Below are 18,406 nucleotides of genomic sequence, written 5' to 3'. Positions count from 1 at the left end.
TTTGTTTTCTTTATCACACTTAAAAAGGGATCCATATTATTTTAAAAAGATCAGAGAAGAATTTTTTTTTTTTGAGTTGGGGTCTCACTCTGTCACCCAGGCTGAAGAAGGGAGAATTCTTTTTGTAAACAATGTCATTTTTTTTTTCTTCCAGTGAAAACGCACACTTAGGTGTCCCAGGTATACTGGGATTTCTTAAAGGGATGACTTCTACAAAGGTAAAATCCCCATAGAAAACAAATCTTCTATTTTACTCTCTGATCTCTTTGCTGCATAGACTGAGACTAAACTCCAGGCTCATTTCAGCATAGGCAGGAAGGAAGGAAGGAAGGACAGACGGACAGGAAGGGAAGGGAAGGGAAGGGAAGGGAAGGGAAGGGAAGGGAAGGGAAGGGAAGGGAAGGAAGGGAAGGGAGGGAAGGAAGGAAGGGAGAAAGAAAGTAATTTTTAGTTGTAAAAGGAAACAGGTTAAAATGTAACTGAGTATTAATACTTACGGCTGGTTCAACTTGACTTCGATCCGCAATATCTATGTGAACAATTTCAACAGTTTTCCATGTGTTTGGATCTAAACCATGTACCTACAAATGACAGAGAATGAAACAAAACAAACTGTAGATTATTCTTGCTAAGTAAAGCTATTATACTTACATATATAATCTTTGAGTCTCTGAGGGTACATTATAGGGAATAAAAAAATACAAATTACTATTTGATTAAATTCTGTCTGAAATCTTGAGGGATCTGGAAACTGTTACCACTTATATCCCCAAATAAAAAGGGGATGAGGAGAGGAAGATGCTGCCAAATAAACAGAAATCTGTCAGTATTATTTTCTGGTAGTCCTTAGAGATGCTCTATATAACAAATTGTACCTGTAACCCAAATGACACACAACAATGTCCTTGTAACCTGTAAATTCTATATATAGAAACATAAGGTGAGATTATAACTAGATTTCAAGAGGGTGCATTATACAGTTTAGTATCTCTCCCAACTTTGATTACGCTAAAGCTATTCAGTTTCAGTATAATATCAACTCCTCTATACTTTATGGTGTTGAGTCATTTATTTCTGAAACCCCATCTATGAACCAATTAAGAATTGTTTTTAAAATGCCAGAGATGTGACAGTGGATATGATGACTAGATTAAAGCATACCAAATTATCTTATTTAGACCCTAAATTTTAGATGAAAACATGAAATGTCAAATAATCACTTGAAAGAAAACTCAAGTCAAACACTACAAATTAAAACTCAAAAGTTCTTTACTTGGCATCAACACCATAAAAACACAAATTCCTAACAGTAAGAACAGAATTTTCCACAATCATTAACTTACTCTCTTGTAACAGCATGTCATAAGGTTGGAACAGGAGTTCTCAATTGAGTGGGCACCAGAAAACAGAGATGGCTGGGACCCACCTTCAGAGATTCTGACTCAGCAGCCCTTGGTAATGCCTAAATATGTACAACTCTAGCAAGTCCCCACATAACGTGCTGCTGTGCCTAGCCACCACACTTCTGAGAATCACAGAGATAACGGCATCAAACTATACCAAATGCCCTTCTAAGTACTGTGACAAAACTTACCAAAAGTTAATGATTACATTTCTCTGAGTCCTAACTGATATTCTTAAAACTTACATTAGAAGTAAATATGCACCAACTTACGTAAGTCAGGACCTTGTCAGTATTTTTATAAATGATTCGAAGTACCTTCTCCCCATGACTTTTGGTCATTTCTCTGATATCAACCCATATCCCAGCAAGGTGGAGTGGAGGTAAAAATTGAAGCAATCAAATTGGCTTTGCAGAGTACCTCCAGCAAATACACGGAGATGAAAAGCAATCTAGTTAATAAAACTAATGGCTAAATTGGGCTGGGGATTATCAGTGTATTTTGTTTTCCCATGCTCTCCCTGTCCCAGATAAAGAGAGTTGCTGATAAAAACAGCAACCTCACCAAAGTCCACTTAAGTGTCAAAGCAAAGGAACTGACAGGGAAAACCCGTTTGGTTTCTGATCGCTTGATTGCCTCACCTCAATTTGACATAGCTCGGTGTGGCCAGGTGCCAATCAAACACAGGTGACATTACTTTGGTGATGACAACAAGAACTACATATAGTACTCCCATTTCTAGGGGCTTCTGCACTGAAAGTACAGAGTTGAAACTTACATTTTCTAATGTTCCCAAGTCTGGTTTGTGCCATGTTTCAATTTTAATGAAGAAATCATCTTTCATATATTCATTCTGCAGAAAAACATAACAGGAAAATGACAGTGATCTTTCACTGGTTCTTTGGGGCCTATGTCTTAGGGAGCCTTTCCCAGCATAAGCGTCCATGCTTTGACTCTACAAGAAGAATGATTCTCAAATGACAATGAATCATTAGCTACTGATTTTTATAGACTTGTCAGATGCCACATGCTTCTAAATAATTTAAACAATCCTACGTGCCATACAACTGTAATGAAGCTGTGGAGTCTGGTGAGCAAATCTGGCATTCAAAAGAAGTAGTAAAAGCAAAGTCAAATCAATACAGAAATTGTGGACAAGGATGTAAAGAACTCAACACCGGGAACATGTGGTGGAGTGTGGGCTGGTGGAAGAAACACAGAGAAGGGAGTCATGCAGTGATGGGTAGTTTTAATAAAAAAGCAAAGATTGATCGAAAATAATTACTATGTAAAACAAAGTTTAAAGATGAAGAGTACATGCCAAAAATAGTTTTACTCACCGTTACAACTGAAGCATAATGGAGAGGCAGGCAAAAAAGGGGAAAAATTTCAGAATATTAATTGGAGTTAAAACAGTGTCCCAATATTCAATGTCACAAAGATTAAACTACCTAAAAACACAACATTTAGCGGCTAATGTCTGCAAAACATAGTCTCTATACAAGTTATAGGATACTTTAGATTATGGAGCACAAATAAAATATGAATGATAACCTGATTTTAAGATAATGCTAAAAAGAATAATGTCACAAAAGCAAAACATTATAAGGTTAATTTAGCAAATGACAAAAAGTTGTTTCAGAAGTCTGTCATATTCTTCCTCTACTATGTGACAACATAAGTAAAATACTATTGAAACTATACCAAAAGACACTTCTGAGTATAATTTCTGTATTCCCTCATTTGCTCAACCCTGGAGCCAGCACAGTCAGCAAGCACTTCAGTGTGACAGCCATCTGCAAATGAACGTGTGCCCTTCACAGAGATCTGGAGGAAGGAACCCAACACCATCGATTGGACAGTGACTGTCCAAGAACCCACAGAAGCCCTTGCTTAGTGTAACCCTTCTCAAAGACACTAGCACCAGAAGTCCCTCTCTTTGTGCTCAGGATGGAGGGGTAAGATGGCAGCTGGGGACCAGGCTTACTTGTTCTACAGTAGGGGTATGCATTCCAGGCTTTCTCATGAAACACCAAGGAGCCCTCGGGAGCAATCATCCGCACGAATGCAGGAACTTTGCTGTGAGGAGAAAGATACTGGATATATTTTCAACAGCACTATCAATTCTTTCTGGTATCTACCAAACTGCTTCAAAAAGTACTGTAATCAAAGGTAGTCACGTTCTAACTTTGATGAACTAGTATTCAAGACTGTTATCAACAGTTTATTTCAAATCCAAAATAATCAAGTGGACAATTAGTGTAAAAACAACAAATGATGAAGAATGTGAAACTACATGCAAGGCTGTTTTGGTTTTCAATAGAAGCAATTCTTTCTTAGGGGCTTTTGATCTACTCCTCTGATGTGAAACCTACGAGTTAACAGAAGCTACTTAACCTGCATATTAAACACAGAATTTATCTTGTAGTTAGATTTCATTACTGCATTACACTGTTTCTTAATGCAATAATCATCACAATAAGAGGATATCTCTCAATAAAAGTCTTTTAAAACATTTTACAGAACAGACCTAAAGAAAAATGACAATGTAAAGGACCCACGTAGAAAATGAGAAAGCATATCCCAAGTACAAAATGTAGGTGTGGGAGATGAATGTTGCTCATCGCCTCAAGTATGGTCAGAGGAAGAGAAGGGTCAAATAACATGATTAATATGTGAGAAGCTTATGCAAATTAATAAGATAATCAGGAACAATCCCAGGTGAAGGGGCAAAGGTCATTCACAGACCCATTATAGAGAGAAACCCCTACTCCTTACCAAATGAAAAGGAAAATCAGTCTGACCAGTCTTCAAAGAAATACAAATGAAATGACCATTTCTACTGATTGAAGCCTGCAGTTAAGAGTAACCACTTTACTTGCACAGACTTTTCACACAGATTGGATTTTAATCCTGACATCACTACTTAAAGTTGTGTGACCTTGGGCATATTACTTGGCCTCAATGAACTTCTTCACATATTGAATAAAGTTCACATTACCTGCTCTGTAGGGTTACTGAGAGGATTAAATCAGATAATATCCATAATGTGTGTAGCACATTGCACAGCACAATGAGAGCTCAAAAACTGGTAGCTATTGCTTTTTAATTATAAGCTGACATGGAGCTGGGTACTTTATTCATTTAAATCTTCCAATAACACTATGAAACATTATTTTATCACTTCATGAAACTAGCATTAAGTGGCTAAATAACTGTATGTCAAAACTATATCCTCAGCCAGGTTCGGTGGCTCAGTCTGTAATCCCTCGCTTGGGGAGGCTGAGGTGAGTAGATTGCCTAAGCCCGCGGGTTCAAGACCCGCCTGGGCAACTTGGCGAGACCTCATCTCTACAATAAATCAAAAATTAGCTGGGCGTGGTAGCGCACGCCTGTAGTTCCAGCTACTTGGAAGGCTGAGGCGGAAGGATCGCCTGAGCCCAGCAGGTTGAGGCTGCAGTGGCCAGGAGCGGCTACTGCACTCCAGTCTGGGAGATAGAGTGAGACTCCAACTCAAAAAAACCAAAACAAAAACAAAACAAAAAAAACTATGTCCTCAAACTTCAAGCCCTGATATATTTTCACCGTATCATTGATGCTTCCCTGAAAACTTTCAAGAACAATTTTACTTCCTCAACAAAAAGAACAAATTAAGAAAAATTGGAACCCAGAAAAGACTTGACACTGTAGTAAGACTGAACAGTTGGCCAAAGCTATTTCTATGTTGAATTTTTGCAGGTGATGCAAGGTAGACAGATTGTAAGGAACCCCACCCAACCAGAGAGCTATGCAGCAACAGAAGAGGTAGTCTGGACAACCCTTTCCTTCATCCCCTCAGTTACCGGGATGACAGTGCATAAGAATGGGGACCTGGTTTGAAGATTTCACTATTCTAACAAACTAAATCACTGGTAAAGAAAAGTCAAAGTACTCCTACAATAACTGGTAGTAGAAGTGAGATTCCAAGGGCATAAAAATATTTACGTGTGCCCTCACATTCCTAAAATAATGAAGGATGTCTATTCTTTGATCACTTATTCTTTTCAAATGGAACGATTCACACAAACGTCTAAAATATTATAACTGAAAAAAATGTCACCTTAAAAGTTAAAGAACATCTAATGGTGCAAAAAATTCCTCATATTGCTAAAGAACTAGAAACAAAATCCCTTTAAATGTGGGTGAGGTCTAACCAGGGGATAGTGCATTACATGTGAGTATTTTTTTGGTTTTTTTTTTGAGTTGGAGTCTCACTCTGTCGCCCAGACTGGAGTGCAGTGGCTGCTCCCGGCCACCGCAGCCTCGACCTGCTGGGCTCCGGCGATCCTTCCGCCTCAGCCTTCCGAGTAGCCGGAATTACAGGCGCGTGCTACCACGCCCGGCTAATTTTTTGATTTTATTGTAGAGATGAGGTCTCGCTGCCCAGGTGGGTCTCGAACCCGCGGGCTCAGGCAATCCACTCACCTCAGCCACCCAAAGGTGAGGGATTACAGGCTGAGCCACCGAGCCCGGCTAATTTTTTTAAGCCAAGCTATAAGATTACCTATTCATCTGAAGGTATGACAAACAGATGGTTCAGTTGGTCCAGCTTCAAAAAGGCAGGAGAAAAATAACTGAGTATTATTAGCTCAGAAACATAGTTTAGCTATCCAGTTTATTCCTGTAGTGCCTGATAAGTGAAAAACGTACCATGTAATCATAAAATGTAGAAAAATACAGGGAATAATCCCCAAAACTTAATATTCATAAAATGCTCTAAAATTTGCTGATTGGCAGTTCACCATTAAAGTCTATTAAGAGTCAAACCTACATGAAAGTTTTGATATTTCTTTATCTTACTATATCTTTAAAAAAATGTTTTATAAATGCCTATACCTTTTTTTTAAATTTTCAAGATGTGGAGTACAATTTAGGATTAGGTACACAAGTGGTCATTGTATGGTCCTCACTTCACCTGGTTTGAGATCAGGCACCCTTATTGATGTTGTGTGCCTCCTCTCCCTCCCCAAATGCCTGTATCTTATTTTCAGGATACTTCTTCTGCCATGTGAATTCCAACAATTCATTTATGTTTTGACATGGTTAATAAAGTTCAAACCTTTGAGCTAGTTTTGTTTCAAATTTACCGGCTTTTTTACACTTAACATAAGAATATTAACAAAGATATCTCTCTTCAATGGATCTAAGTAATTGACTAAACTTGAGGAAAATGCAAAAATGGAGTAAATATAATTAAATTTCAATTCTACTTTAAAGGATAGGGATTTTCATTAATGGCACCCTTAATATATTCTCAATGGGGCAGTTCAAGTTTGCCATTTATATATAATTGAAAGCATATATGTACATCATTTTCCCACCTCAGCTGCTACTTAGGAAGTCACTTTAGAAAAATGCAGGAAATTGCTTCTTTGGAAACCTAGAAAGTCTCAGAAAAGGGACAATTCTTAACTGAATTAACAAAAGGGAGCTAGGCTTTCAAAAATAAACATAGAAAAAGAACTGTTCTTCTCTTGTTCTACCAAACTATTCATGAAATGATGTTCTCTCATGACAAACCAATATTCCTAACAGTGCTTGCTTACTTCAAGGTAAACGTGTCTAGATTTCAGCTGCTTAAGACTGAGTTATCCCTAGTGTAATGCCCAAAAGCATGATGGTTCTTTAAGAATTCTTTGCCCTTTTTCCACTCTGAATGTACTTTAAGAATATTTAATTTCACAGTAAAAAGGAACAGAAATGTTTTATTCAATTGTGTTGAGAAGACAGTATTAAGATCTAACCTTAATATAACAATGGCGCCGAGTCTGTACTGGGGCAAGGCAACTGTCATAGAAGTATAGGAAACAAAAGGCTTCTATATGGTTCAGCAGACACATAACAGATGACTGTAATGTGCACTGAACAGCTGATCTAGAAACATTCCTTTTTTAAAAATTCTATTCCTGAAATAAGTAATACCATGCCAAATCACTTGGAAGTGCACTTTTCCTTTGAAATCTTTATGTCTATCTGTAACAATATAAGCAAAACTACTTTTTCCACCCTTTTCATCCTACTGCAGATGAACATCAAAATGTAGAAAAATACAGGGAATAATTTGAAGACCAGTTTAACTTACCACAAATAAACCAATTAATCTTTCATCATTTTATAGTCAACTCAAATATACCTAAAATACACTGGGAGGCCTTCTCTTCCCAGAGTTGGGAAAAGCTGAGTTGATGGGGCAAAAAAAAAAAAAAAAAAAAAAGGAAATACCTTGGGCACACCTCATTCACTCAAGTATTTACTGAGTGTCCACATTGCAAGGGGTTGTATAAATAATGGTGGGCACACAGGGACAAATTCCTACCCAGAACCTACCATCCAAGGAGGAAGCCAGGAAGGCCTCTCTGAGGAAGTGATATTACAATGGTGATCTGAGAGTGCAGGGGCAGGGAAGAGCACAGCAGGCAGAGGGAACAGCATGACCACAGGTCATAAGAAAGCAGAAGAGATTTGATCTGCCTGAGTCACTGGAGGGCTCAAGCATGGCTAGCCAACAGTGATCAAAGGAAGAGAGGGGAGCAAGACAAGGTTGATGAAGTCAGGAAGGAACAGAAAGAGCACATGAACTCATAATCTGATTTGAGTTTTAAAATCATTCTGGCTTTGTGGCAAAAATTAACTGGAGAGGGTGAGAATGGATGGTGGCAAAAATTAACTCAAAGTGAATAAAGACCTTTTAGTGAGAACTAAAACTATAAAATTCTTAGAAGAAAACATAGATGCAAATATTTGTGACCTTGGATTAGGCAATGGCTTCTTAGATATGACACCAAAAACATAAACCAAAAGAAAAAAAATTGGACTTCATCAAAATTATGACTATTTTTAAGCTTCAAAACAAACTATCAAGAAAGTGAAAAGACAACTCAGAGAATAGGGAAAATACATCTGCAAATCATTTATCTGATAAAAAAATAAACTAGTACCCAGAATAAAGAACTCAGACAACTCAATAATAAAACTAAATTAAAAAGTGACTAAGAGGTTTCAACAGATATTTCTCCAAAGAAGATAGACAAGTGCCCAAAAAGACATGAAAATATGTTAACATCATTAATCATCAGGAAAACGCAAATCAAAACCACATGAGGCACTACTTCACACACACTAGGATGACTATAATGAAAAAGACAGATAATAACAAGTGTTAATGAGGACATGGAGAACTGGGACCCTCACACGCTGCTTGAGATTGTCAAGTGGCATAGTTGCTTTGAAAATTACTCTGACAGTTCCTCAAAAGGTAAAACATAAGGTTATCATAACACCCAGCCAATTCCACTTACAGGAAAATACACCTCCAAGAGAAGTGAAAACTATGGTCACACCAAAAAAGTATACACAAATGTTCATCAGCAGCATTATTCATAGCAGCCAAAAAGTGGAAACAACCTATATGTCCAACAACTGATGGATAAACAAAATGTGGCATTTTCATACAAGGGAATATTATTCAGCAATCAAAAGGAAAGAACTGACACATGCTTTAAGATGGACAGGCCTCGAAAACACTATGCCAAGTGAAAGAAGCCAGTCACAAAAGACCATGTATTACATGATTCACTTTATCGAGAATGTTCACAAAAGGCACATCTACAGAGACAGAAAGTAGATCTGTGGTTACCAGGAGCTAAGGGGAGGGTAACAGGTAGTAATTGCTAATGAGTACTGGGTGTTTTCTGGAATGTTGAAAAATGTTCTGAAATTAGATAACAAAGACAGTTGCACAAATCCGTGAATATACTAAAATCTACCAGAGTATACATTTTAAAAGGGTGAGTTTTATAGTACGTAAATTATATCTCAATTTATATAAGCTAGAAAAACTGTGGGGGAAAAGAGTGGATGGCAGGCTATCAGCCTGGAGGCAACTGGAGAAGTTCCAGAGACATAATGGCAACTTATACTAATAGCAGTGATGGAGACCAAGGAAAAGAAGAAGAAATGGAAAGACATTAACAGGAAAATTATAAAAATTATTTTAAAATTCTGATTTGTGGGAAGGTGATAAAATTAGATACAAACTGGCTAACTTCTGGGATATGAGACTGAAGTACTGAGAAATATAAAAAACAAAGAGTATTTTTCATCCATCAAAAGGGGAATAGTAATAAAAATGAGATACACCATAAAGAGGAAACAATGCATCTCAGAAAATGTTTCTGAAATAGAATCACTCTTGATTTAGAAAACTTGGAACTGTGCAAAATTTAAGACTCTGAGCTACAAAGATATTTTTAATTTACTGTAGAGACGAGGCCTCATCAAGTTGCCCCGGCTGGTCTTGAACCCATAAGCTCAGGCAATCCACTTGCCTCAGCCTTCCAAAGTGCTGGGACTACAGACTGAGTCACCAAGTTCAGCCTAAATTTCTCATTTTTAAATACAATTTAAGTTCCTGACAAATGACTCCTTTTGCTTACAAAAAAAAAAAAAAGTCTTACTTTGAACCATATGTAATTTGAAAATAATGATTTTTCAATAAATCCTCTTCAATAAATCCATTTCAACCTTCGGAAAACAAAGCCATTCTGGAGTTGGCAAAGCTTTACAAAGTCTCCATCATCTGAGACAGACTGAAGATGGCGAAGGTATGTTTATGTGGTAAAAAAAGAACAGAAATGACTTTCTCTGAGAAGGGAAAGCAAACAAACTAATCAAAAGGACTGACCAGTAAGGTCTCAGGAGAGCTGCAAGTTTTTCCATGGAATACCATCTCAAAGTTGCAATACCATTTCCTTGTCTTGCTCCAAAACACTCTAGCCAATAAACTCCCTCTTCTCTCACCATCATCCACTACTAAATGCATATTAAATAAGGAAACGTACTCAACCTTGGTGGAAAATGGGGTTCAACAAGACAGACATGTATACATGGGAATACATGACTAGGTGTCAAAATCAGTAAAGTGACAAAAAGTGATGAGTTTAGGGAAGAGGGATCATTATGAACAAAAGTAGTCAAGGAATGTCTCTGCACAGGACAGGTCTGAGATATGCTCAGAAAACCAAGCGGGTTCTGAGAAGCCCGACATCAGAAAGAAAAAAAGAGTGCAAGAGGCCAAACAAAAGCTCAGAGTGGACTGAACAGATTCCTTAATGAGGAAAACAGAGAGACTGGCTTGCTCGGAGTCAAGGGCTTTTATTCTGGATGGAGTTGGGGATAACCTTAAGTACCTTGTCAAGTTTAACTTTATTTTTGAAGACAATTTTAGACTTTAAAGGCTTTTGGAAGAATGTATCTGTAAACTCCCACGGAGTTAACTTCAGGAAATGGAAAATATTCTAACTCTCCCACAGCGCTCAGCAGTAGAGAATAGTAGTTAATGCATGTTTTGGAGTCACAATGATGGCCTGGGTGAAGTCCAGTATCTCTGCTACCAAGTAACAGTGAGGCATGGAGCAAGTTACTTACACTTTTTCAGACCTGTTTCCTCACTATAAAAAGGTTGCCATGGGGAATAAGCTCCCACCTAGAGCACTTAGAATAGTCCCATGACCAGCACGTGGTAAAAATATATAAGTACTTGATCTTGTTTAGAATTATCATGAGGTGACGACTCACTTTAAGTTATCAAACAAAATATAGAGATAATCTCATCTGGTAAGATGTATTACCCGAAATTCAAAAAACCAGGCATTTAATTATTCCCTGCAATGAATCACAAACTTTTGGATATTGTTATTGTCTTGCCAAGACTGTGTCTCAACTTTTTCTTTGAGATTAAGTGTATACATCTTACCAAGAAGTGCTTTACTGAAAAGGGAAAGCGCATTGGCCAGGGATTCCAGACACTTTGATTACACTGGGTAAAGTGGAATTTCAAGGATCTCAAATGTAAAATAAGGTGTGGGTGGCCTTTGCCAAGTTTGTAGTTCTATTGATGTTACACAGTGGCAGTGCACACAGCTCAGGTTAACTAACACAGTAAATGCTGAAAAAGGAAACATATTACTAGATACAAATTTAACTTCCTCAGAGAGAGAGGTCTAAAACTATTTAGGGACTGTGGGTGTGACTTTAGCATGCTGAATTGACTTTCTTAAGGAAACGAAATTCTGATGGGGCTGTAGCAACAGTCTTGCCCTGGGATGGCGGTCTTTCCTACAGCACAGTGAAGGCCTTAGTACTTACTGCTAAATAATTCTTTGCCCTCCCACAATCTAGTTATCCTGTGGCTAATATGCCTTAATGTGACACTGACAGATTTTAGTGTGGACATCTGATTGCCCCTGCCCCACAGTCATTCCCTCTCCCAGAATACAGCAACAATTGTTCCCTGCGTTGTCTTTATCAATGGATAGGTTTTTAGTTGTTTCTCACTACTGTCACTGTGGCTGTTATTTGTCACACTGCCTGACACCCATTAACGGCACCCTCTTTGCTTTTTCCCTTTCCCATCTCATGTCTCTCTCAGTACTTGTGTTCACAGCTGCCATCTTTCTAACGGCATCAAACAGCTCTGGCCATCCCATCAGATCCCCTCCCTCCCTTCCCATGGGAGACCTATACTCATGGTTCTGAGTGCTCATTGTTAGCTACCCAGGACTGCCTATTGAGAGCAAGAGCGTGAATCAGAAATCAGAGAACCCAGGTCTCTGTCACCATTCTGCCACTTCTAAGTTGTGTGACCTCAGGTAAATAGGATGCTTCTTAGTGTCTTTTAAGGTACAATATGTACACTATCCATTTGTAAGGACTGAAATGAGAAGTAAATGAGTGCATGAAAGGGTAAAACTAAAGGGTACTCTGGAATGGTTTCAACTCCTTCTAGAAATGAAGAAGTTGTTCCAGAAGCCCAAGAGTGCTGGAAGGCTGACCTCCAGAGAGCCAAAATTTTTTTTTATTTAATCCACTAAAGACCTGTGAGGAATTCTGAACCTCATGCCCAAATAAGCTCTCCAGAGTAAGAGTATTTCTTGCACTAAGCATATTTATATAGAACTCTTCAATTAAAAGATGCATTATTTATGCGGTTTCAAAAATAACATTCCTTTTCCTTCTCATAAAAATGAAAATATAGAAAAGCATTTTAAAGTCACCCATATCCCACTACCAAATGATAAATATCATAACGTTTATGAAGTTCTAGGCTTTTTTCTGATTAACTTTTTAAAAAAACGTAACATATTACATATGTACATATTATTTAGCAGCTGGTCTTTTCCATGCAATAATATATAAAACATATCCTCAGTATTCCAATTCTTAGAGAAAATTTTAATCTATTCCAAATGTATTCACATATAGGATAATGATCTAAAAAGGACAACAGAGGCCAACACAAAATTTTATGCATCACACTTTGACTAATTTTAGAACCCCCAGAAAGAGTTCAATGTTTATAACAAGAGGAACTTTTATATGCTGGCAGAATTTAATACACAGGTAAATGCAAAAATACTAGAAAAGAAAGCTGAGTATATATAAGTAAATTCAAAACTTTCAATATCATATAGACTGTATCATCTACAATGTCAAAATTTTCCCTCAATTGACACTTTTTAAGATATACTTAAGATGTTAACAAATTAATAGAAACCATGAGTTTTATTAATAAGCAAGACACTCTCTACTGGTAATTGATTAGAGTTACTGCCTTCACTGTTTCTCAAGTCAAATCTGCCACAGAAGCAAAAGAATTCTAAGAGAAAATAATGATAAAATTTGTTTCTATAAGGTGAAAACCAGTTGGTTATGCATCACTATAAGTTAAACTGCGGAAATATCAGAATCACTGATCATAATGGCCCACCTGCAACTTTAAGGAGTTCTACAAAACATGGGCATAATTTGTTTCATTATGAAGAGAATACAGGCAGGAGAAAAGCAAAGATTCTCTCCTATTTTTAATAAACTGGGGAAACTATCAAGAAAACGTACTCTTAAAAAAAAGCCTGAGCCCGCGGGTTCAAGACCTGCCTGGGCAACTTGGCGAGACCTCATCTCTACAATAAACCAAAAAATCAGCCGGGCGTGGTAGCGCATGCCTGTAGTTCTGGCTACTCAGAGGGCTGAGGCGGAAGGATCTCCGGAGCCCGGTAGGTCGAGGCTGCAGTGGCCGGGAGCGGCCACTGCACTCCAGTCTGGGTGACAGAGTGAGACTCCAACTCAAAAAAAAAAAGTCATTACTGGTCTTTTGCCCTTAGATAAATACTAGTATGCATTTTCTGTTTTAAAATATTGATGACAAAGATAGAAAGTAGACTGCCAGACTTAGGGTAACGTACACAAGAACTTCAACAAACCAAAGAGAAAAAAAACAATGAACAAAGGATTTGAACAGTCAAGACACATAAGAAATTCAAATGATCAATTAACACAAAAAGACCTTCAATCTCACTAATAAATACATTTAAACAGAGACTATTTTCTGCCTATGATATTGATAAAAATTAAAGAGACAGAAAAATATGGAAAAACAAACATATCAAACTCTTGAAGGGCAATTTGGCAGTAATACCTAAAGTTTAAATACACTATGTCCTCCCAACAATTGTGGTTTTATGAACTGCTCCAACAAAAATCATAGTCTGAGGCATCTAGACAATATATACAACCATGTTCACAGAAACATTACTGGTAACATAAAAACTAGAAAATACCTAGATGGACTTATCACTTAGAAAATGGTTAAGTAAACTATGCTATGTCCATACTAAGAAATTTTATTCAGCTTTAAAGAGAACCACATGGATATTAAAATAATAACATGGAGGATATTTATGATATACTGTTGGATAGAAAATAAAGCAAACTGCAGAACCATAAATATCATGAGTTCATTTGTTGTAGAAAATAAAAATGATAGTGATAGTTATAGTTATAGCTCTCTCTGTATTTTTAAATTTCTTTAACTATGTACAGAAAATGATCTGAAAGGATAGACCCTAAACAGTTTTTAATGTTTCCCTCTGTGATTATGGATATTTGATGGCAAGGCAAGGAGAACTAAGTTTTTTTATTTCAATTTTTGCTATAAGCAGATGTATTACTTTCACAATTTAAAAATAATCAATACAGTTCTTTCAAAAAATTAAAATGCAATATAGTATCACACTGAAATAAAAAAAAAAAAAATTACCTCAGGGCAGGGCATGGTGGCTCAAACCTATAATCCCAGCACTTTGGGAGGCTGAGGTGGAAGGACTGCTTGAGCCCAGGAGTTCGAGACTAGCCTGGACAACACAGTGAGACACTGTCTCTAGAAAAAAAGTTAAAAATTAGCCAGGCATGATAGTGCACACCTGTAGTCCCAGTTACTTGGGAGGTTGAGGAGGAAGGACAGCCTGAACCCAGGAGGTCGAGGCTGTGGTAAGCTGTCATCATGCCACTGCACTCTTACCTGGGCAACAGACTAAGACTCTAACTCAAAAAAGAAAAAAAAAAATGTATCTCAGCACATATACTAGTAAGTTAGGCAGTTACATGCTTCATAGTTAAGCTTGGTAGATACAGCATAATCAATATGATGACTAAACATCAAATATGAATATCCTGCTTACCTCTTTAGGTGATAAATTTTGTGTGTATACTGTCCCTTTTCTCCATCCTTCTCATAAGGTTCATTCTTTAAGACTTCGATTCCTTCTCCACCACCAGTCTCATTCTTACTAGCTTCTGCAACAGAGTAAAGCTGCCCAACCTGATACTGAAATTTCAAAGAGCACAGAATTTCAGTCAAGTCAGTAATTGCAGAAATTTCCTATGCTAAAATCTTAACACAGACAGTATAGAAAAGCATATCCAAACCACCCGGCATGACTATGTTCTTTATGAAAACATGACTCAAATTAGAAATTATGTTTAGGATTACAAATATCAGAATAACAGTTTTAAGAAACACTGTATTTTACAGAATCTCCATTATTCAAAAAAACTGCCAGATACAAATACTCTGTTGCTACTATACTATCCAATTATCAAGAAAATGTCCTTATAATGTTATTGTGACTTGTAAGAGTGATGCTGTTAAATAAGAATAGAACAACACATTTAATAACAAAACCTCTTTAAAAAGAAAAAAAACATGTCTTGACAGCTGGTTCAACTTTCTAACAAAAAACATTTGCACTTTGTAAAGTATTTTTCACATCTCATTTAATTTCACAAAATTCTGAGAAAGGTATATCAGGAAGATAAGTTTCACTTTGCCAATTAAAGCTAAGCAACCAGAATATTGTTCTCAATGACATAAAGTGTACCAACAAAAGCCTGACAATCCAAAGAGCCATGACAGTCCAAATTTCAGTAGACCTCTGAGGTCTTTTCTCCCCCATGGCTTATGTATGACATGCCTAATTCGGCCCTTACTCAGCTACCAGAAACAGTATTGGGTGCCCAGTAATCTATGAAGTTTCCCAGAAAACAGAAACTTTTAGAAAAGTAACATAAATATTCATGTATTACCATGAAAGGCAAGAAGTTGTGACAGTAGTTTCTACTTCATTTAAGGTGAACCAAAAATCTCGGTGTGCATTAATATCTGTGAGTCAGCAGTATTGTTCTATGCTAATCTGGAACCACTAGTTCCAACAAATGTAAAAAGCAAAATTCTTGATTTGTTCCAGTGACCCAACTATGGCACTCTGTCCAATCTTTTTAAATTTGGCTAAGTCTCTTCTTTCTAATATAGGTGGCCTAAAGAGATGTTTATCTTCTTTGTAAGCAACTTTTCAAAGAAAAACTACAAAATTCCACCTCTAAGTACTTGTAATTCAAAACTAACATTTTTAAAGACAAAACAACAGAGGTAGTTGTAAGTTCAGTAAATATTCACATCTAAAAATCTCATGGAGACATGATGCTATCTTGCAGGCTAAATTAAATTTAAACATACACACTCCCATATACATAATCTTACTCAATTTGGAAGAGTTTAGAAAAATGAAACAAACTTATTTCTTAAATGCTCCAAAAATAAACTTCCGTAGGGACTGCAGAGAGAGCCATATTTCTCCTTTTGGCTTTCCATGATACAACACTAGGGTTAGTCTAATAATACCACAATCCTTAAATATTGCCAAAAATTTTCAATGCCATCATATTCTAAAACAGGAGTAAAATGTCTCTAAACCTAAAGGTAAATTTCATTTTAATTGAGAACACACAGCAACAAAAATTCACATAGAAACAACAGTACCCCAAAAAGGTTATTAATGGACTGACATTTTGTGGCACGCTACTAGGTTTTCTCTCATTCCCATTTTTTAAGAACAACAAACAGACACAGAAGGCATGTTTTTTTAAATCTGAGTATAACAAAACTCTGAGAAGACTATTTTCTGTGACTCAGAAAGATTTCAACAAGCTGATTCGACCAGCTGAAACCAAAAGAAAAAATTTAACAGAAACAAATGTCTATTTTCCACATTCAAGTTCAAACAATCAACCGTGCAAATAAAGAATGGGGGTGCCTGGCTTTTCTGGAGTGTGTATTAATACAGTGACTCCTCAGGCACTACTGCGATATATACAGCTGTGTCCAAGTCAACACTAAACAGTGCCAGACAGTTTTCCTTAGTTTCTGCATTTCTTTCTTTCTGTCTTCCGTCAGCTGTCACTTCTTAGGTTATCAGTTTGTTTTGTCCCACTTCCAATTCACTGCTTCTGATCTACTGTCAGCTCTAGGAAAACCAGATAACTGAGCAAATAGGAACTGTGTGCAAGCTACAGAAGAGCTCAGATGGTTTTATGGATTTTGCTAAACATCTTGGTTTTCAGGACCCCTTTCTGCTTTATCCTCATTCTTGGCTATACTAGTGAAGGCTACAACTGCATGACATGCAAGCTCTGAATAGGTGATGTATTACTATGTGATGTACAGATCGAGGAAGACAGTAAGCTCTCAGTTACATGTTGGTCAGACCATGTCTGGAATACTGTTTTCACTTCAGATCAACAACTACAATATATGTAGTAATGAGACCAGCTGGTGAGGAAGTCTGCAGGTCATGTTATATTAAGCCAAATGAATGTGCTGGGAATTTAAACTTGAAGCCGTTTAAAATGAAGCAAAGAGCTTGGGGGAGGAGTTGGATGGGAACTACCATCAGAAAACCTGAAGGGCTACCATATGCAAAATAAAACAGGCTGATTTCCAATTATTCAAGTGGGAGGAACTGTAAGCAATACTCAAACATTATAGGAAAGCAGATTTTGGATTACAGTAAAGACAAATGTTTAAAAAGTCCAACAGCAAAGTAGGCTGCTCTTCTACACAGCAAGCTGTTTAACCGTAAAGTACTTAAGCTGAGGCTGGAGTCTCATTTCTCAGGGATATTGTAGAAAGAATCTCTGCACTAGACAGGAAGTTAAACTATCGAAGTTTAACTTTAGACTCTACCAAAATGAGGCACTGAAATAAGAAATTAATTTGCAATTAATTATCTGTAACATACCCTAACTCATTTTCTCACATGAGCTGGAATGAAAAGGTAAATAATCACTATGAAAATATGAATTCAGATTAATATAACAAAGTAAACTACATATACCAATGGAATGAGGCAGAAGGAAGGACTTACCTCCTGAACAGAACACGGCAAAACCACACGACTAAAAAAGACAAAAGAAAAAAAAAAAGAATAGAGATTACATATGAAAGAGTCAGTTTTAAAACACAGATGTCTAGAAAGTTTTTACCTTAAATCCAAATATACTCTTAAATGCAAAAATACATGAATGTCATTTATGGAATTGTCTTTGCAATGCCTACAGCCCTAAAAGGAGTTTTTAAATTGAGGAACTAAAACTACTACTCCTAGATCTCAATGATCATTTGCATTTAGTGTCCTCATTGTACCAGGACCCCAAATAGCAGTTGCAGAAATTCTTGTGAGGAGTACAGAAACACGAGGAAACCCTGGGTTGAAAACAGCAGGGTACACAATGTATTACTTGCAGACTGTCTATCAGGTTGCTCCCGTGAAATTTTTAGCATGGTTTCATTC

General features: G+C 37.0%; 1 protein-coding gene across 3 annotated transcripts in view; it reads right to left on the bottom strand.

Annotated features, from left to right (window-relative positions):
* PITPNB (phosphatidylinositol transfer protein beta) overlaps positions 1-18,406 on the bottom strand; it is a 76,260-nt gene that overhangs the window by 44,235 nt on the left and 13,619 nt on the right. For all 3 annotated transcript variants that reach the window (XM_008049383.1, XM_008049384.1, XM_021708202.1), the window contains 6 exons: positions 17,981-18,011; positions 14,960-15,105; positions 3,391-3,482; positions 2,744-2,751; positions 2,182-2,256; positions 498-581 (listed from right to left, as the gene is read on the bottom strand). In XM_008049383.1, coding sequence (XP_008047574.1) covers positions 498-581; positions 2,182-2,256; positions 2,744-2,751; positions 3,391-3,482; positions 14,960-15,105; positions 17,981-18,011 — 436 coding nt within the window. The remainder of the gene's footprint in view (positions 1-497; positions 582-2,181; positions 2,257-2,743; positions 2,752-3,390; positions 3,483-14,959; positions 15,106-17,980; positions 18,012-18,406) is intronic.

The sequence above is a fragment of the Carlito syrichta genome, unplaced genomic scaffold (assembly GCF_000164805.1).
Source record: "Carlito syrichta isolate Samal-C Ts95f unplaced genomic scaffold, Tarsius_syrichta-2.0.1 Scaffold135122, whole genome shotgun sequence".
Classification (NCBI taxonomy): Eukaryota; Metazoa; Chordata; class Mammalia; order Primates; family Tarsiidae; genus Carlito; species Carlito syrichta.
Note: the sequence above shows the minus strand (reverse complement) of the source record. Positions and strands in the feature narration are given on the sequence as shown.